The following is a 21125-nucleotide window of genomic DNA, read 5'->3' on the forward strand; positions in this document are numbered from 1 at the left end:
TTATTGCGGGACTCGACGGGGTATCTCAAAGTTTTGATTCGCGAAGAATCGATTATTGAGAAGATATTTTCCTATTTAGAAAACAGTCTTTGCCTCGATTAATGAAATGGGTCATCTCCGTCGTTAATGGAAGATGTTCAGGCATCGATTGTTACGATGTTGCTCAAATTTTTCATTGACTAATATTTCTGCGCCATAGAATCGGTCTTTTTTTTTTTTAATCCTATGATGGTTGAAGAATAGTAGTTGAAGAATGCCTGGTCTAGAGATCGAGTTGTCCCTTTATGTTCAAGCAACGCTTGCACCCAGAACGATAAAACTTCAGTGCAAAGTGTGGCCCAGATTCATCAAACTTGCACGCCATAATGATCCGAACACCTGCTAACATTTACAGCCCGAATTAGAATGGTAGCTGAACGTGGGGCTTTCAAGCCGTAGGAACAAGGCATGTGCTGCTCAAAGGAAGTTCGGCCACTATGATGTTGCCCCGATGGGATGGACGGGCGCGCTAATTGTTCATGCCGATCATTGCTGGATATTAAATTAGACGCGCCTAACAAAAATATTAATTTAGAGCGTGCCATGTTGTCTGATAAATTGATATAATCGGATCAATTTTGATGGACCCGGCATTATTCTTAATGATAGCAAATTATGCGGGTCAAGATTGAGATGGTTTTCGCCCCATGCATGATGCCAATGTGGTACAATCGCAAACACAACATCTCAGTCCGACATAGATCATCATCGACTCGAGGCTATGCCCTTTTCGAGTGCCCGGGCGAACCCATCCACATACTTGAGTTGCAACTCCACGTCGCCAAATATCTCCCTCATGGCCCACGCGGTCGCCCTCACCTCCTCTCCCTCTGGGTCCACCATGACCCGCCTTATCGTCTCGGCTACTGAGCCAGCCGCAAACGACCCGTCTCGGGCGTCCCTCGGCACCTCCAACCCGACCTGCCTCTCGTCCATCAGTCTCGCCACCAGCCCTTGGTCCGAGGTCCCTCCGGAAAACAGGATCAGCGCCACGCCCTGCCCCAGTGCCTCTACGACCGAGCTCCACCCGCAGTGTGTCAAGAACCCGCCGACCGACGGGTGGGCCAGGATGTTGAGCTGGGGAGCCCAACCCTCCCAGACGAAGCCTCGACCCAACACCCGACTTTCGAACCCGGCAGGGATAACGCCCGGGCCGGCCTTTTGGCCTACCACCCAGACGAAGGGCAAACCTGACTTTTCCATCCCACACGCCAACTCGTGCATGAACTCTTGACTCAGAGCCACCTCGGTGCCGAAGGCGACGTAGAACACCGACTTCTCTTCCTTATCATCCAACCATTGCCTCAGCTCGCTCCATCTCCCTTCTCCGCCTTGGCGGCTTTTATTCTGTGGCGGCAGAAGCCCCATCGGAACCACGGGTCTCCCGTGAAGCTTCTCGAGCAGACTCAGCGGCTCGGCCTCAAACTCGATGCAGGTCCTAACGGCCACCATTTCGCAACCCTGCACCAACTAGGCAACCCTTTCGAAAACCGACATGTTAGAGTCAGAGTCCACGAAATCCTCTTCGTTAATCACCTCATGAAGCCTGAACGCGACCTTCGTGGGATAATTGACCCACTCGGGAACGACCGTCAAGTCCTCTGCCGTCTTGGCCCGGGCCAGACCATCGATCAGAAGAGATGGCGGGCCAACGAAGGCCATGCCGGTGGCGTTTAATATCCAAAAGAACGCCGATTTAACACCGAGCCGTCTCGCCACTTGGGGTAACCAGAAAGACATGAAGTCTTGGATCACCCAGTCAACGTCCGAGTTCGCAAGAAACTCGGCAACAGCTGGCTCGAGCATGTCGTATGCCTTTTTAAGGTAAGGCACCTTGTTGTACGGCAACTCGGAGGTCGACTCGGCTGAGTCGGGGAGGCCATGGACGCGAGGCAAAGGAAGTCTGAAGAGGGTTATCGAGGGAGGGAGATTCGCGGGGAGATTTTGGAGGTTCTTGGGGGTGGAGATGAAGGAGACGCGGTGACCCTTTTGAGCTAAGAAGGTGGCGACCTCGAGGAAGGGCATGATGTGACCGTAAGCGAGCCATGGGAACAACGCTACGTGAAGCTGCTCTTTGTTTTCCATGGCGCTGTGTGGAAGAAGAAGTGAGAGAGAGAGAGAGAGAGAGAGAGAGAGAGTTAAAGAGAAACCAGCTTCATGAAACGGAGACTTCCATGGGAACATCGCTACGTGAAGCTTCTCTGTTTGCCATGGCGGTGTCTCAAAAAAGCTGCTCTTTGATATTTAGCTATCTATCTTCAAGCCACGCTTGCCCAAAAAACGAAGAGCTTCACTGCAAATGTGGCCCGAATTCATCAACTTGTACGCCACACTGATCGGAACAGCTGCTACATCTAATGCTTGAATTAGAATGGTAGTTGAACGAGGGCGTTCAGGCTAAAGGAAAGGGCATGTGCTGCTCCAAGGAAGGAGGACCATTACTATGATGTTGTCCCGATGGGATGGGATGGGAATTGACACACTAATTATTACGAGCGACCATTGCTAAATATTAAGTAGGACTCGCTTAACCAAAATATTTATTTAGAGTGCGTCGTATTATCTGATATATCGATACAATCGAATCAATCTTGAGGGACCTGGCTTTACTCTTAACGAAAATAATTTCTGTGGATGAAGTTTCGGATGGTTTTCGCTCCATGCATGATGCCAATGTAGTACGATCACAAACACAACTTCTAGGTCAACATAGATCGTCGCCGACTTTTTTCTTTTCTTTTTATCGGAACGAAAATCTTCATTTCATATGATAAAAGTAATACATAACTTCAAGACAAATATACGAATTGACAAAGCAAGTAAAATAAGAAAATCTGAAAAGTGAATCAACTTGGTACTGCTTGCTTACAAAGACTCGCACCGACCTATTTCCCAAAGACGAATCTATTGTAGAATCAAAGTTCATACGACGGCCGATCACCGAATCTCACATCATCGTCGGTGACGAGCACATGTCTAAAAAATTTCTCTCTAGTAATTACGGTTTTTTCAAAAAGCGATGCAAGCTTAGGTTCGGCGTCTCCAGAACTAATTGTTGGAACTTACCCGAGCGCCTCAATAGGAGCTCATCATTTCGTCCCAATCCCAAGTGGGATGCCAAAAAGGGCAGCTGGTAGAGTCACGATTAGAGATTATATCAGTCAGCCTAAGACCTTCCGAGACTACCTTAATGGGTCAAGAACCCTCCGATCGCCGCGTGAGCGAGAATTTTGCGTGAGGAGCCCAAACCCATCCATAAATAGCCTCGGCCCGAGACCCGACTTTTGAACTTAGGAAGTATAATCACCAGGCCGAACCTCTGACCCACCACCCAATCGAAGGGCAAACCCAGCTTCTTGATCCCTTCCGCGAGTTCCGGCATCATCTCATGGCTGATGTCAACCTCAGTGCCGAGCCTAACTTAGAAGACCCACTTCTCTTTGTTATCAGCGAGTCATCCTTTTCAGCTCGCTCCCTCTCTCGTCTTTTGCGAGAGGGTGAACTTTTGCGACAAGGTGGTAATAAGCCCTATTAGCACGATAGAAGTTCGACACATTCACTCGTAAAGAAATTGTCAAGAGAGAGCCTAAGTTTGAGTCTATCAACATATCTAGTCGTATCTATCTTCACTCAAAAACTTAAGTCAATAAAGTTCCACACCACATTAATTTTTGTTTGTTTTCCTTTAATTCAAGCATCCTTCTAACGAACGGCTCCGATATCATTTGTTGAGAACGCGTAGTAATAGTTCGATACCTTCACCCGAGAAGATCCTAAGAGGGAGCCTAAGTCTGAGCACGTTTACATATCTACTTAGTGAAACCTGGAAAGTCGAGGGCATAATTCTATATAAGAAACCATACCCCCATTCGTATGGACAATGAGAATATGAAGCGTTTCGCGTTCCTTTTCACTCTACCCATTTATTCATTCGACCCAACTTTGAATTAATTTCTTATTTTCCTCGCTATTCATTTGATATGTACTTGTATATTATCTAACAATAGTTGGACTTGGATCTTGGTTCCGAATAAATATAAACTTTGGATCGTGGCAAAAATTAAATAAGAATATATTGGATAACAAGATAAAGTTATTTATGACTTGCAAAAGACAAAACTACTCGGAAATGCCATTTATAGGAAGATCATATCACAATTCCGAAGATGCTTGGGCGGAAATTCACGAAATCCCATGCCACCGCCGCAAGTTATTACATCTTATTTCTCAGTGTCACCGTTGGTGGAAGTGTTAGGCAACATATATATATATATATATATATATATATATATATATATATATATATATGGGGCAAAGGAACGTACCAACATAGAACATTAATGAACACATGATTAACGGTCGGAATGTGCTTATTGTAAAATTATTTATAAGACCACATTATTTTTTCTACAAACATGAGACGTATATGCACGTCCCAAGAATATATGCTCTCACTACACTAAGCATGTTTTGCGCAAGCTTACATAGATACTTGTTTTGCAACTCGAAATTGCCAAATATTTCTCCAATGGCCCATGCATTTGTCCAGGAAGATTGTCCAAAAAGTCCTGAATTTATTGTACGATGTATAATAGATTTATGACTAAATTGATAAATTATCAAAAGATTTAGAAGTAAATTGACAAAATTGAGAAGTTTAGATCTGAATTAATCGAGTACGATAAGTTTAGGACTTTTTAAACAACTTTTCCCATTTACCGTCGCTCTCCGGCTCCACCATGACCCGCCTAATCAGCTTGGTCATCGAGCCAATCGATAATGACCCATCGAGCTCGTTCCTCGGTACTTCAAACCCGACCCCTCTCTCCTTGAACAACCTTGCCATTAACCATTGGGCAGAATTCACTCCATAAAATAGAACTAATGGTCAGGCCTTGCCTGCGTGCCTCGATAGTAGAGCTCCAACTGCAATGGGTCAAGAACCCTCCGATTGTTGTGTGAGCGAGAATTTCTGCCTGGTGAGCCCAACCCATCCAAAATATCCTCGACCCAAGACCCAACTTTTGAACTCAGGAGGTATAATCTCTGGGCCGAGCCTCTAGCCCACCTCCCAATCGAAGGGCTCTGATATCATTTCTTGCGAGCGCATAACAGCAGTCCAATACCTTCTCCTATGGAGAGACCCTAAGAGAGAGACAAAGTTCGATCCCGTCTAAATATCTAGTTGGACTCACCTTCGCTCAAAAGTTTAAACTAATGAATTGTCCTTAATTTTTTTTTTCGCACTACATTAATTTTTCTATGGAAGGCTTCTCCAGCACAACTTACATGGAAACCACGGATTTTTCGTAAAACTTCTCCGGTCCATCGGATCGGCCTCAAACTTGCCACAGCTCCTCATGGCCGCGCACTGGGAACCACGAACCGTCTTGCCAGACCTATAAAAATCCGACATTCATGTGTCCATACAATTCTGGTCTGTGACCATCTCGTGGAGTCTAAACCTGACATTGGTCGGGTAATCAATCCACTTCGGAACAACGGTCAAGGGCTCTGGCGTTCGGGCCGAGACATCGATCCAGACAGAAGGCGGTCTGAGGAAAGCGAGAGTAGTAGCACTGAATACAACGAAGAATGCCAAGTTCGTACCGAGTTGGCTGACAACATGGGGTAACTAGTCCGGGAGCAAAACCTGTTTGTGGGCCTCGGAATTAGCGTTGCCGTACCTTATTCGTGCTTGAACGTAATATGTATAATAAAGTCATCTTGGCTTATGACATTTTGAGTTCGATCCTACATGCCAAACAATTGAATTCATTAGGATGAGGACGTGTTAAATCGGGTTAGTTTTCTGTCGGACATGTCGTGTAGTACAAATTTGGACATAACTAATACCTGGACGGAGAAAATAACACTGTTCAAAACAAGGAAAAAACGAATTCAGAACACTCTAAATGCAAACACATTCCGGATGCCCATGTCTTGCAACTTAGTTAAACAAAGCGTAGACTTTACATTTGTATGCAATCATCCAAAGTTCAAACATATGCAGATTCATGACTATAGAAAGGATGAAACTTTCTCCTTGCAGGGGGTCCTGTGCTAGTCTCCCCTGAGGTATAGTCGCTGGCCGCAGGTGCTATCCGAGCGCCGTAGGGGCCGTGGGTCCCCGAAGGGGGCCCGGCGGATCCTCGGTTAAAAAAAAAAAAAAAACTTTCTCCTTGCATTTACGAGGAAGAATAGCATGTATTGGTCAAGGCAACCTTGCATTTAATTAGATTATTAAGGTTAACTTGTCTAGTTTAGAGAAAAGGCGCTATTTAAGCACATTCACTCTCTAGTTAAGAGATCTCCTCCTTCTTCTACAAGTATAATTTAGTTATTCACATCACCCCAAATTTTCAGTTGATAGCAAAAATTCGACTCGCTCTTGAACCCACCGGGTAGGGTTCATTGGGCTAACGTGTTTTCTTTTCTTTATTTTCATGGAAAGGATGATGCTAGGGAGGATTGTCAAAAAAAAGTCTTAAACCTATTGTAATTGTGTCAATTCAGTCCTTATTATTATTTTTTTTGGTCGATTCAATCCCAAACCTTTTGTAATTGTAACAATTCAGTCCATCCGGTCAATTTTACCAAACAACGCTAATGTGGACGCTGGTTGGCACCGACCATCCGAGGATATAATATTTTAATTTTTTTTTGTAATTTTTTTAATTTTCTTTGTCTTTCTCCTTTTTTTTCTTTCCCCTTCTTTTTCCAGCCTATCCCCTCTAACGATTGGCCAGAGGGAACGTCTTGTGATGAAGTTATATGATAAGGTCTTATGATGAAGTTGTATGATAAGCACAGCGGATAACCATTTGAAGAAGTGTCCATATTCGATATCACTACTGACTGGGTCATATTATGTAATATTTCCTTAAGAACAAGCTGCGGGTCACAATTTGAACGTGTTAATCATCCCAAAAAACCTTAAGTATATTGCATTTTTTTCAATTCAGTCCTAAATCTTTTAATTTACTAATTGAGTCCTAAATCGTTTCATATTTTTCTAATTGAGTCCATTCGATTGTCCTATGTGGCAATGTCGGCAATTATTTGAAAATTTATTAAAAATTTTGATTTTGATTTCTTTTTCTTATTATAATCTTAATGTGGCCTTGAGGGTCGCCGCAAGGGCTAGGATGCGCTCACCGGCCGCGAATGAGGTCGAAAAGAAAAGGAAAGAACAGATAAAATAAAATAAAAACAAAAAATCCAAAAATATTTAAGATATTATTAAAAATTGCTTATGTCAACGTCGTCCGTGCTCCTTGGGAAAGCCAGTGTCCACGTTAGTGTTTCCAACTAAAATTGGCCAAATGGAGTCCATTGAAGAAATATGAAAATTTTAGGATACAATTGAAAAAAATTAAAAGATTTAGGATTGAATTGATAAAAGGCCAATACGTTTAAGATTTTTTGGATAATTTTCTCAATTGTGAGTGAGAAATGGATTGGACGGAGTGGGATGAATCCATGGTGCCCACGGGAACTCACCGAGAGTTGATCCGGCCCAAGACCAAGCCCAAACTCAAGCCCAAGCCCGAAAAATTTACCAACAGAGCCGGTGTGCTCCACACAGCACAGTAGTACGCAACCATACAGAGTCACTGAAAAGCCTGCGTCGTCTTCTTCATCGTTTCGATAGCTGCGCAGGCGCACTCGCTCGTCGCTCACGCATAGCGCCCGAGGGAGATGGGGAATCCGAAGCAGAAATGGACCCAAGAAGAAGAAGAAGCACTGCGCGCCGGCGTGGCGAAGCACGGCACCGGCAAGTGGAAGGACATCCAGCGCGATCCCGAGTTCAACAAGTTCCTCTTCTCTCGCTCCAACATTGATCTCAAGGTCCCTGTCCTCTGTCTCTCTCGCGAATTCTTATGAATCTATCGAGTGTTGAGCTCGAAGGATGGCAAGTTGTTGCTCCTGCCGTGAGCTCATGGTAATGGAAGCGAAACGGGAGCGTGTGTTCAGTGAGGAGTACGCAATCCCGCGCGTCCTGCCGGACATCAGTACTGTGGGATGCGCTTAAGGTGTTCGTGAAAATGTTCATAGGGCTCGATCGCTTCTTGAGTCGACTGAAGGAGCGCCTTTCGTTCGCTCATCAAGACGTTAGCATGTTTCTGTCGCATTGGTTTCAGAGAAGTTATAAACGATGCAATGATAACATCTCGATTGCCTAGATTACGCTGTTGTGAGGTGCATTAATTATCGTTTTAAGCTTACCAAAATTAACTTTGATCAGTGACAATGACTTGATGAGTTAAGGTGCTAGGGAGAGAGTTGGAACCCAACCTTGATCATATACTGCAGCCTGCTCGTAGGGTGTCTTTTTTGCCCCTTTCCCGAGGAAATGCTTTCCACTTACTTAGAACCTACACTAAAGTTTTTTCTATTCTCATTTGATTGTCAATTACCTGTGTTGGACGTTGTTTGATGCAGCACATTTTAAGTTCATTTTGCATTTTCAACTGTACTTATGTGGTGCTGTATTGTGTTGCCATAAACTTTAGTGCTGTAGAGATGGCCTTAGATGCATGTACATCTGATCAATGAAAGGGTGGAATGTTGCAGCTCTAAATGAACCAGATTATGATGTTTCTTCTCAAATAAACAAGGAGTTATAGGGATTGTCCTACATGTCATATGATGCCCTCAAGAACTATAATTTTGAATTGTCTCCTTCATGCCAGTTTTGAATGGTTTTTGGAAAAGCGGCAGAAGTTGCCCCTTGAATTATCAATTTGTTCCTCGACTCAATGGAAGATATCACAATATATGCACAAATCAACCTACTGAAAATACCAGCTTGGAGAAAATTACTCTAGTTTCCCTGCCTAAATCGCCTAACCAGTTAGAACATTTTCGATAGTGAAATTTCAGACATTCTTTCACACTAATGTATGTGAGAGGTGCAGACATTTGAAAGGAAGTTGCTTGTCTAAAAGAAAAGCTTTAATTTTTTGAGATGAAGGTAAGTTGTTTCTTCTGAGCCTTTGCTTCCGCGCAGTCGTCCCTGAAACTTTCTTTACCTGAGAGTATTGAAAAGATCTTTGCCGTACTGAAATTGACATGCCTGACTGAAAACTTTTCTACTGCTCAGGATAAATGGCGGAATATGACTGGCGGTGCCAGTGGCCAAGGTCAAAGGGATAAATCACGGGCAAAAGCTAAAGCAAGCTCTGATGCTCCTCCTACCTTGCCCAATTTGCCAAATGCTCCTAATGTTCCCGTTTCAGATGAAGCAACTGCAGAACCAGTTCCTGATGGTGCTCCGAAAATCGCAGACGATGGAAAGAGTGCAGCCAGGTATAGGGTACATCATCTTCTTATATTTATTTCCTTGGGTAATCACGGAGGCGTCTCAGCTAAACCAGTATCTTCATTCGGTGGGAAAGTGCACTGGGCGAGAGTGTCTGACACTGGCATAATTATTCTTTTTCAAATTTGAGTTGATAGATTTATGTTCACATTGGAAGAAAGTAATTTGGCAGAGGGGGCATGTTGCCATTTGAATTAGATGTACCCTTAGCTCTTAAAGCATTCTCTCTAAAGATGTCGGTATCACCCTGTACCAAATTTTGAGTAAGAAGAGATGTGGAAGGAGGAGGATGTTATTATCAGCTGTCACTAAAGGTGAATCACAGACACAAAGTGATTATTCCTTTATCCTATTTGGATGGTCGCATGCCAGCGTTAGAAGCAGGTTAAATGAAAGATTAAGGTGGACTATATCCGGAGATTGAGGTGTTTAATAATGTCATTAGTATTACATCGGCGCCCTCCACTCAGTAGTGCGGAGCGTCTGCTTCAGCACAGATCATTGTAACACTGTCCAAATAAATTTGTCAAATAGTCTCCAGCTTCTTCATGATATATATGGTTATATATGGTAAATTTTCGCCTACTTCTTTGACTGACTTCTCGGTTATTAGGTACAATGCAATGATATTTGAAGCACTTTCAACATTGAAAGAGCCCAATGGATCAGACACCGGTGCAATTTTCAGCTATATTGAGGTCTGACAGCAGCTCTCTGCATTATAACAGAAGTGTGTTAATATTCCATTTTCCTCGAGAGTAAGAATTTTTTATATAGTTGTCAGTGTCGAATATGCCAAGAATGACTATAAAAATTCTCTCTTTTGTTCATCTTATTCTTTACAAGTCAGAAGCCAAATGAGAAAAAGGTCACTAAGACATCAGTATTCTCTCCTCTGTTCATATTTTTTTCTTGGCATAGTACTTTGTTGGCACATAATTTTGAGAAGTAGACTGTAAGTACTCTCTAGGGCGACCTTTTTACAAAGTCAAGCTGCAAATATTTTCCAAAAGAAAGAGGGATATGTTCTGTCATTCTTGTATTAGTCATCAATAGAAAATTGTCAAGAGGTGGCTGTTGTTTCAGGAGTTGTGCATCACCTTTGTTATTCTCAGATTGATATTCTGCGTTTCTTGATGAGACCATTTTTATTTCTTGTTATGAAACTTGAGTTTTAAGCAGGTATATGTTTTCTTAATTATCTTCCAGCGGAAACATGAGGTCCCACAAAAATTTAGGAGGCTGTTGAGTTCAAGATTAAGAAGGCTGGTTGCACAGGACAAACTTGAGAAGGTCATATCTTTTCATGCAATTATTTGTGGAATATCTCTAATCTAGCTGTTATCATTTCTTGCTATTATCTCTAATCTAAGCTGTTATCATTTATTGCACTAGACAAGATGAACGTGGTTCCAAATTTCCACTATTGATAACTATTATCTCTCTAATCTTGCTGCCCATGGTCTTCCATTGGCTAGGTATGTGTTATCATTCCTTCCTAATCAAAGAGAGAAGCCACAATATCTCAGTTTAAGTCACAGCAGGCTTGGCTTCACCCTTCCTATCATTGCTTATAAATTTAGAGAGTTATCATTAGTAGACTTCTAATGACAAGAAAATATAAAAACTAGAACTAAGCTTCTGCCTTCATTAGTCTAGGAAGAGCTTTCTTCTGATGAGCAATGCCAATGCCATGAATATTCTGGAAGGTTGATTGATGATGTTCTTTCCCTTGCCTGGGACTTAGGCAAATAGCATCCCTTGATGCAGTGATGGTGGGGAAAATGCTATATAATGTTGAATGCGGACTGTGGAGCTGACACTCTCTTGGTTCTTATTCTTGTAATATTGCTTGTGGTGTTAAAAACAGAGGTGTGTTCAGATTGAGATGTTGACAAATAACCCCATATTAAAGTTGGTAACACTGCTATGAAATCATCATGCAGGTTCAGAATTGCTTCAAGATAAAAGAGATCACCTCTTTTGGGACAAAAACACCAGCTCCTAAGGAGCAAGATGTCCGACCGAGGCAACTGCAGCCTGTTGTCAATTCAAATTTCGTGGAAACAGTAGATGAGGCAGCTCTCGCTGCTGCATACAAGATCGCGGAAGCAGAGAACAAATCCTTCGTGGCAGCTGAAGCAGTTAAGGAAGCAGAGAGAGTCTCAAAGATGGCTGAAGATGCGGATGCAATGCTTCGGTCTGCCTTAGGGATATTAGAAAAATGTAATGTCAAAGGTCCAGATGTTGAATTTTTTTTTTTTCCTGTTTCGTTCTTGTGGCTTGTTTCCGTTCTTTGTTAACTCTTTTTGCTTGCATTTCAGGTTCTAGGGACGAAATGGTGCTCGTCACATAAAATGATACGGAACTCGTCAAATAAACCGATGACTCAACCTTGTATGTGTAGATATATAGCTTGCTCTCATTTTGACTTTGTTAAGAGGAATCCAACCGGTGTTGTAACCATATACTCTCTTAATAACAACATTGCTGTTGTCACTCAGAGCATTATGCCTCTTACTATTTGGTTTGTCAAATCTTTTTAGATGGCCGGACCTTCTTGGATGGTTGTAGAACCTTTTTCTGCTTGCTGTCAACTCGGAGTTCTATCCTCTACTACAACAAGAGGAGACAATACCCTTTTTCCCATGAACGAGTAAAAGGTCTTCAACAACTTTTCTACCTGGAGAGTTGATTTCTAATCATGTTCTAGAAACACAACGTTCACAATGTGAAGATAACAGAGAACTTCTTTCAAAGGTCATAACCACCATGATATAGCAATTTGCGCCTTCAATCATCTGGTTGGGTTTTAGCCAAGATGGCCAACAGTGCGATGCAGTGATCGGTCCACAACTCGATTAGCAATGCTACCTCTAGCAATCAGTAGGATGCATTAAAAGAATATGACGAAAGCAGAACTATCATCTATCGTGTGGAAACGATTTGATAAGACCATGTTCTATTAGATGAATTTCTCAAACATGCCCTAATTGCGGAGACACTGCCAACATTCTTAACCTGCTCAGACAACTATCACCCAAAGTTCCGAGTGTCCATATTGGTTGACCTGCACAACATTCTTAACCTGCTCGGAAACCTATCTGCCAACATTCTTAACCTGCACTTTCATCTGCCACATCGAGCATCCACATAGGTTGATAAGAAACACAAGAGGCGTCCAACTTTGTCCTTGCACATTTCCAGGAAAGAAATAGGTGTCTGTATTTTTTTATTTTTTTGACCAACTATAAGAAGCGTGTCTGTAATTCATATTTCTCTCTCTCTCTCTCTCCCCTACTTCGCTTGCAAGACAAACTTCTGGTCAAAATAACAAACGCTGCAAAAGGAACCGTGTATCAAATAATGTACAAGTAGGCCGATGCGATGCAGACATAACTGGCTGCAGTACCTACCAAGTACGCGTACTTCTTGTCACCCTGTTCCTTATCACTGCCAAATATCACAAAGAGCATTGGAGGCAATCTACGGAGTTAAAGAAAGAAACTAGCAGTCAAATGCTGCGAAGCATCATGGGCTAAATCCATCAGTCACGACAACTCGGAACATAAAAAGAAGTTGCTGAGAATTCAAGTAAAGAAAGAGTAATTAAAATGTTCAAGGGGAAGACTAACAAGCCAGATGAAATTAAAATCAAGTCTCCAAAGTTGATTCCTTCAACAAAATTAAGAACGCCAATAGAAAGCACTGTGGAGTCTCCTAGTTGCACTGCAAAAACACATTTCTCAGGTATAAAGGAGCAAAACCACCAACCAATCTAATGAGAGGTCCAGCAGCAAAAGCAGTCCCGTCTTTTCCTTTTCCATGAATGTCTTCGATCTACCATTTATAAGAGAACAAGGCCAAGCTCTGAGGGCTTCAACGCATCTCTTAACCGGTAATTGTAAAGATAATAGTGGAGTTGCCCATCACCAGGACCAAATTTAAGTTCCTTCAGAAAAGATTCGTTATGCATGACATCCAAAGCATTAAAAACATCGTAATCTTTCTGTTTGGCGACAATAAGCGCGTCATTCATCAACTGTAGTAAAGGAGTCTTGGTGGAGACATTATAGTAAGAATAAGCAGCTTTCAAGGTCGAGTAATTCTGATTCCCGAGTATAGATGAAGGAAGAGTATAGAAGCTACAGAAGTCGGTAATATCATGACTGTTGGGACTTTCCACGACGTAACTGTCGATCACGTTTTCAGTTGGAAGCAGCCAGTGCTCCACATCGTTCTCATCAAAATCAGGGGCAACCGCGAACTGGGCCAAGTAGTCCCTGAGTAGGCGAGTAACAGCGGGGACATCGTGAAGCTCCATTTTTCTGAAACCAGGGGAGGCTGTTGAATCTGGCAACTTATAAAGCTTTATAGTTCGACTCATTGTCATCCTAGCACCAAGCCTCGAAAATCCGACATCAATGAGTTTCTTTGGATTCAAGGACCTATGCCAGTACTGGCAAGTTGTGATCGGGGTTGGAAGAACCACACCAGCTGTATATGCTGCCTGCCATGCATTCTCCAAGTGGACTCTTCTTGTAACCTCCTTAATTAGGACAGGAGCTAGCCTCTTCGATCTAAGCTTCTTATGAACACACAAAAAGTTAACCTCCGCCATCTTAACTACTTCATTTCGCACCCTAATTCTCGCAGGCACGCCAGTGATAAAGGCGACAAGCTTCTTGGACGCTTTAGCACGAACACCAATGTGCCAGCTCTTATAATAACCTGGAGGATGCAAAGCCCACCTAAGGAACTCCTTCGAATAGTTAAACCTAAACATGTTCTCATCGTCTTCCACATAGTTGTTCTTCAAAAGGTTGTAGACCTCACTGCATGTCTCCTCTGAACCCATGTCACAGGTGGTCCACTCATACTGGCTCGGAAGATTATATGGCTCCTGCTTGACCTCAGATAATGGGGTTGGGACCTCGATCGGGCCCTCGGACAAGCTCGAGTTCCCGAGATCCTTGTACTGCCCCACTGGTTGGGTTTCCCAAAATTTGTGCTTCTTGCCAACAGAGACCGAATCATTGAACTCTCTAATGATGCTATCAAGTGACTTCTCGATATTGTCAGGCGCAATCTGGTTAGGATTTTGATCCGGGTTTCCTTTAGGAGATTCAGGAGATGACTTGCTATCCCCCATCTCAGAAGATAATTTCAGTGCTGTCCACTCGACAATCAAGACAATGCAAATCCCATCAAATCTTTGGAAATTATGACGTAATTCAGAAAGGGGTTCTCGGCAAAATCAAATCCCAGAAAAAACAACCTCATCAGATTAGAAGATACACAAAATGTCAACGAATACTATCGAAAACACACCGAATCGCCACACCGACGGGTATGCAAGCTTCACGTCAATTGAACAAGCAAATTAACAAGTACCCTATTGCTTTTTCTACACCAGAATAACAATTAAATTCGTGCGGAATCCACACAGAGCTGAACAGCCACAAATCAACAAGCGATCGAGCGAGATTACTGGGAGCAGCTTCATGCACGCAAACGGATTATCGAAGAGGGCATTACACTCAATCGGCAGAGTCACAAAAGAATCTTCTCGGGGAACAGACTACTCACAGTTTTCAATCCGCGGAATGCGCGATGCGAAACGAACGGGGCCGTCCCTCGAACCGACGGAGAATCAGATGATACCGAGAACGGAGGAGCAGATCCGGAAGAAGGTGATCGAGGGTGTGTCGATCGGGACTGGGCAGGTGAAATCTTCGAGGTTTTCTCTCTCGACGAAGGCGGCTTTGGAGTTGCCAAAGGAAGACAATCTGGGTGGGTTTTCGGAGGAATGCGAATATTAACGAGGCAAATCTTTTTTTTTTCCATTTTTTTTAAGCGTGGTATGAATGCCGAAAACCATTATTTGATTCCTAAATTCAACGTTGCGTCGTGGCCAAATTTCAAATAAAAATCTAAAATGTCATAATTTTTTTAAATAAGGACTTAAATTTTATATAAAATAAGGATATGAAGTGCTGAAATTATTTTAAAAAAGATCGAAAGGCATTTTCTTCCTACACTTTTTTTGAATTTTTTTATTTTTCTATTTTTTCCATTTCTATTTTTATTTTTTTCTTTCTTTTTTTTCTTTTTTCTCCCCCTCATTCCCTTTGCCATCGCCAGCCTCAAGCCGCCCTCACCTTGGCGGCGTTGGGTACCCTCGCTCGGGTCAACGTTGGGCGAGGGCGACCCTCGCCGACTTCGGGTAGATGTCGATGAGGGGTGCTCTCGCATGATGCCGACAAGGGCAACCCTCGCCCTTGCCCGACACCGGCTCAAGTGATGGCGAGGAGGGAAGGTAAGAAAAAAGAAAAAAACAAAGCAACAAGAAAGATAGGAAAAAAATTCAAAAAAGTAAAGGACAAAAATGCCCTTCTACTATGTTTTTCTTTGAAACAATTTGAACACTTCAAGCCATTGTTTAAAACAACGTTTCCCTTAAATCTTATTTAAGAAAATGAGGACACTTCAGGCCCTTTTTTTAAAATTGTCCCTTAGATTGTGGCCACCGAGGTTATTTGTAATAATGATAAAAATGGGGATTTTTTTCCAAATTAATTTTTTTAAATAAATATTTACAAATTTTGGCCTCGCTCGGCGGTTGAGGTGCCGAGCAACCCTTGCTCGGTAGTCCCATTGCCAAGCAAGGCCCATACCGGGCCTTTTTTTTTCGTATTTTTTTTAATTATTGATAATTATAATATTATATTTTTTTCTTGTGAAGCTTATCTTTATAACATAATTAGCAATAATTAATATAAAAATTTATTAAGATCTATAATTAATAAATAATGTTGTAATTATGTAATTAATTAAAAATATTCATAAAATAAAATTGGTAAGGTATATGAAAAAAATGAGATTTTTATAATATATTCATCTATTGGAGAGACAGAAATCCAACCGGAAGGCGAAACAGTGATGTGTCAAGAACCGGCGGATCGGATTGACGACATCGGATCTGGCTCAAATTCGGTCGGCTGAAGCGAAACGGCGTCCTAATCAATATTCACCGCCGTTGGAAGTGACGAACGATTGATTTTTACGATTTGGGATCATCTAGATAGGTTTTCCTCTTTTTTTAGTATCAATAATTAAAAAAATACGAAATTAAAAGAAAAAAGGCCCGGTATAGGCCTTGCTCGACCATGGGGCTGCCAAGTATGGGCTGCCGAGTAGGCCTCGCTCGACACCTCAACCGCCGAGCGAGACCCAAATTTGTAAATATTTATTTTTAAAAAATATTTTTGTAAAGATTTTTTTTAAATTAATTTGGAAAAAAAAACCCTAAAAATGAATGTGGCATGGTGTCTGGACTTTTAATTCATTCGACATGATCCCCGAATTATTAATAAATATTCAATTGAATCCCTAAATTATTCGAAATTGTTTAATGTAGTACATTCGTTCATTCAAATTAAAGAAATATGCTGATATGGCTTCCAATCCTTTAAGCTCTCGGGCTATTAACGTAAGATATTTATCTCAAACCATGATATAGAAATGTAATCAAATAGCGACGAACATGTTAACGCCCTCATCTTATTTTTCATTTTCTAAAGTAGATGAAGAAAAAGATTAACACGTTGACTCATCATTTTTAAACATCGAACTCAACACGTGATATGTCCGATTTGCCATTTGAGCAGAATGAAGGATTATCTTGAACATTTACTAATAATTCGAGAATCATATTGAACAGACTAAGAAATTCAAAGTCGACGCCGCGCATTTGACTAGAGTTGTACAACGGGCATTTACAAATAGTCCTACTTGCTGACATCAAAGATGATTGTGTGGTTTCTTTTTCTCCTTTTCCACGTGGTGCTGAACTCTATTTTTTCATGAATAGGTTCCTAATCCATAAGAAGTACCTCACTCATTTCATGAACCAATGAACCGGACAAATCGTAACGCGAAAACCCAGTAAGTTAGTTATACTTACATTCAACAATGTCACTTGGAGGTTAACACATCGATGCATGTATTACTTCTTAGATATGACCTCACTCGATATGTAAAGATACTAATAATTTTATCAATAAGCATATCGTATTTGCATAGATTTGGTTCACCACATTAGAGTAATATCTTGTGTATCTTCTTCTTTTTTTATATGGAATCTCCAATTTCTATGTCGGAGTCCAAGACGGAATACAAGATTAAATATCCACATGCATTAAGTAATATAATTAATTCTGAACCGGACGATAGGATGTGCTTGTTTCTTGCGATTTGAAAAATATTTTTTTATCAACATACGACAAGAATGTTTAAGCATAATTATCGATGATAGTAAATTTTTTTACATGTTACAAATAACAAACCTTTTTTTTTTAAATCGCCAATTCTTTATGAAATAATCACGCTTTAGTATGCTAGTGATTTAATAATGATTAGAACTCGATAGATAATTTTTCTGAGCTACTGATTTAATAATGACTCAAATCCTCGAAACCAAGGAAGACATTGTGGGGGCCTTTCCCATCTTTTTTATATTTCTATCATCTAAAAAATTCTCCACTTAAAAAATGGTTGGGTTGGACCTTGGTGGAGCCGAAGGTTTAACCTCCAAGCCCATGTCCAAACCCGACCCGGTGTCGAAAAACTTATCGGATAACCGAAAACCCCACTTGGCACGGCGAGCCCGAGATCCGCCACAAGGTTCGAAAATCCGACCGAATCGGACCAAACCCCGTTTTGCGGGTTTGGGTCGGTTGGGGTCCGAGAGCTCGGGCTACATGTACAAAGGGTTGTGATCGGGGTCAAAAACCCGACTCCGATCAAAGCACACGAAAACCAAAATCCTCATCCAAATCGGGCAGGTTAGGCTAGGCGAGCCCCGTCTAATCGCTAAACCCAAACTTGCATCGAGGAACATTACCATCTCCAAAGACCCGTCACCAAAAATAAGTTCGTCGACCTTGCGGATATTTCGGTCCATCGTCTTCCCAAACTTTATGCGAATAAACCTAAAATCGATTCCTGCTCTCATTCAGAAAAAAGTTTAGCCGACGTCATGATCACCACGACGAAATTGAGCGTAAGAAAGACCGAACAATCGTGGCCGACTATGTACAATCCAAAACGACGACGGACTAGGGCTAGTTTTGCCTTTCTTCTTCATTCCAAACAAAAGTCCTCTTGGAACTGGAAGGGCCGTGTTGTGAACTGCCGGAGACTTGGGAGGGTTTGACGCGGACGCTAGCGACGCAGGCGGAAGTATAGAGAGCGAGAGAGCATTCATGGGTCGAAGAAGGAAGAGCCGCACTTGCACTTCCAACCCTCGGGCTCGTAGTTGGTGTACTGGACGCTCGGTCGGTCGGTGGTCGCCGGGATCTGGATGGGCTCGCACGGCTCGCAACCTCTGCACTTGCGCTGGCAGTTGGGCGGCCTCGACCCGAGCCTGCTCATCCCCGTGCACCTCTCGTCCCCGATCTCTCCCACCTTCTTCTCCACGCTAGCTCCCTTCACAAAAACCGCCAACCGCAAGAGGGAGTCAGAGACACCAGCAAACAAGATTATCACAGACCATTTTGAGAACGTTCTGCAGAATGAACAGCCAAAACCCAAATTTAAGACGCGATTGGCCCGAGAAAAGTACCTGCTTGATGTTCAACGTGGCCCGCGAAAGATGCGGCCTTGCCTCTGCTTGATCAAGAATGGGACATCAAGGAAGTTTTAAATGAGACGAGAGGAAGAACAGGCATTCTTGGAAAAGTGCGGTGACAATCTGATAGACAAATTAAATGAACCCAACACTCGATTACACCGACCTTCTTGCTTGTGAGCAGCGACGACTGACGAGAAGGGCATGCCTGTCATGGACGCCATACCCGCCATCTGCAGAGCGGCCACGAGCAAACAGTACCGAATCATCATTATTGGCCTCATCATTCTGTTCACCCCACCTCCCCCCTCAAATTTCTCAAATGATGACGACTACGAGGAGGCCGAATGGGGAGGACTCTTCAAGAACAAAGCGTGACAGAGAGAGATGAATTGGGTCAGGGACAGAGAGGCCATGCAATGATGGCGCTTTTTAAAGTGAATGGATGGCTATGGCGAAGAAGGACATACAGTGCAGCAGTATCCCAACCAGAGCCTTGACTTCTCTCTCTCTCTCTCTCTCTCTCTCTTCTGTATTCGCTGGAGAGAGAGGGAGATTGCTTCTTGCACAAGTGATTCTGCCTTTTTATCTTGTCAATCTGAGATGTGGGGATCCTCTCTGCCTTCCGGGTTTGCAGATCAACGCAGAAATGACAGGAAACTAACCAAAAGAGTGTATATAACACCTGCGATTTTCCTACCGGGCAAATGATCTTATCTTCCTACCCAACATCCCTTCCCTTCCGAGAAAACACGCGACAGAATCAAAGACCACGCCGAACGGTGTACAGTATACGTACGTACAAAAATCAACTCCAAATTGTCTCGCTCTCTAGCCCTCCCAAAACAAGGGGACATAAATAAAACGAAAGAAAAAAGAGGGAGTGGGGGAAAATCCAAGCAACGTTGGATCGCGGACTTCATGCTGAAGAAGAAAGCTACTGAACGCTCTCGACTGCATTGAATGAACCTATCAAAGAGGGGCGGTGGTTTTTTTTTACTAGGTGGGGGTCACCCTTTCGGCCTAGTCCCCCCTTCACAGCTCACATCTTGTACCCACACGAGCAGTAAAATGACATTCCATATTTTTGTCGAGAACAGTAATTATTTCGAGTTGGATTTTATTATGCTGGCGGTCTGGACCACAAAAAAAAAAAAAAGTTAAAAATTATTGTGTAATCCACTCTTTTAAGATTTCGTAGCTCACAACAGACCAAATTTCCTTAATAAAAATCTCAAACTTTAGGCCCAGTTCCAAATCTACCCCAGACTTTTTTTTTGGTCTCACGAAAAAAACTCCTCAACTTTTGATCCAATCCCATGATTGCCCTGATTTTTTTTTTTGTCTAGAAAAAATCATAAACTCTCAATCTATTCTGAAATCTACCCGTGGTCCTGTCTCAACTTGACGTGACATTTCCACGTCGATCAGAAATCCATGTCGGCAAAGTAATGGGGCTATAGATACGGACCGATGTGGCATTTTTAAGAGGCTAATAAAAATTGTTGAAATTTTCAAAATTATACGAAAGTTGGGGACCACGAACGGTGATTTTTAGACATAAAGTCAATGGGGACAAACTTGATATTTGAGTATAAATTAGTGATTTTTCTTTGAGAGACAAAAAAAAAAAAGTTTCGAGACTGAACCTAAAGTTGAAAGTTTTTTTTAGAGAATTTGGCCTTCACAATAACGTATTGTTATTCTCACAGTCACCCAAAAGGCTATTGTGCTAGCAAAATCATTTGTTAAAAGGTGTCCCATCTTTTAATCAGTCTGGTTTTAGCTTTTTTAAGGCAAGTGTCAACATAACAGCCAGGTTTTTTTTTTTTGGTAAGGACATAACAGCCAGGTTTTGCTCATTTTCTTACCCAAAAAAAGAAAACTTTGCGATTTTTAATGTTTGAATGGTCCCTCCTACGATAGAAAAATGAAAACATGTATTGAAAGATGAGCTGGTTCTCGGAGTCCATCGTGGTCCTTTCACTCCAAATTAAATGATAAAGAGTTGCTAGATGAGGTTTGGGACGGTACCCGTCTCAATGCCATGCATACTCAGGCGGCCATACACAACCCAAGACGGTGGCCCTTCACAAGTAATGCCGATTTGCCGCCCTGCGGATCTGCTCG

The 21125-nt window shown here is 42.3% G+C and overlaps 3 protein-coding genes and 1 pseudogene across 5 annotated transcripts; 1 reads left to right on the forward strand and 3 right to left on the reverse strand.

The window, feature by feature from the left end:
• Positions 1 to 606: 606 nt before the first annotated feature.
• LOC115740597 lies at positions 607 to 2202 on the reverse strand (annotated as a pseudogene).
• Positions 2203 to 7645: 5443 nt separating this feature from the next.
• Positions 7646 to 11866, forward strand: LOC115740600 (single myb histone 4-like). 2 transcript variants are annotated; one of them, XM_030674108.2, is made up of 6 exons: positions 7646 to 7890; positions 9146 to 9351; positions 9978 to 10062; positions 10574 to 10657; positions 11311 to 11602; positions 11689 to 11866. In XM_030674108.2, exons 1-6 carry the CDS (start codon positions 7741 to 7743, stop codon positions 11718 to 11720), a joined length of 849 nt encoding a protein of 282 aa, XP_030529968.2. In that variant the 5' UTR covers positions 7646 to 7740; the 3' UTR covers positions 11721 to 11866. The 2 variants fall into 2 exon arrangements, with proteins under 2 accessions (XP_030529968.2, XP_030529969.2); XM_030674109.2 differs by having other exon boundaries at positions 11311 to 11590.
• Positions 11867 to 12933: 1067 nt separating this feature from the next.
• Positions 12934 to 15095, reverse strand: LOC115740599 (glycylpeptide N-tetradecanoyltransferase 1-like). 2 transcript variants are annotated; one of them, XM_048277261.1, is made up of 2 exons: positions 14954 to 15095; positions 12934 to 14577 (listed from the first exon to the last, which is right to left on the reverse strand). In XM_048277261.1, exon 2 carries the CDS (start codon positions 14514 to 14516, stop codon positions 13212 to 13214), a length of 1305 nt encoding a protein of 434 aa, XP_048133218.1. In that variant the 5' UTR covers positions 14517 to 14577; positions 14954 to 15095; the 3' UTR covers positions 12934 to 13211. The 2 variants fall into 2 exon arrangements, with proteins under 2 accessions (XP_048133218.1, XP_030529967.1); XM_030674107.2 differs by having other exon boundaries at positions 12934 to 14536; positions 14954 to 15094.
• Positions 15096 to 18501: 3406 nt separating this feature from the next.
• LOC115740601 (EPIDERMAL PATTERNING FACTOR-like protein 5) lies at positions 18502 to 19756 on the reverse strand. The gene is made up of 3 exons (XM_048277262.1): positions 19167 to 19756; positions 18990 to 19035; positions 18502 to 18853 (listed from the first exon to the last, which is right to left on the reverse strand). The coding sequence occupies exons 1-3, from the start codon at positions 19280 to 19282 to the stop codon at positions 18629 to 18631; spliced, it is 387 nt and encodes a 128-aa protein (XP_048133219.1). The 5' UTR covers positions 19283 to 19756; the 3' UTR covers positions 18502 to 18628.
• Positions 19757 to 21125: the final 1369 nt, after the last annotated feature.

This window comes from Rhodamnia argentea, chromosome 4, assembly GCF_020921035.1.
Source record: "Rhodamnia argentea isolate NSW1041297 chromosome 4, ASM2092103v1, whole genome shotgun sequence".
In the NCBI taxonomy this organism is placed as follows: domain Eukaryota; kingdom Viridiplantae; phylum Streptophyta; class Magnoliopsida; order Myrtales; family Myrtaceae; genus Rhodamnia; species Rhodamnia argentea.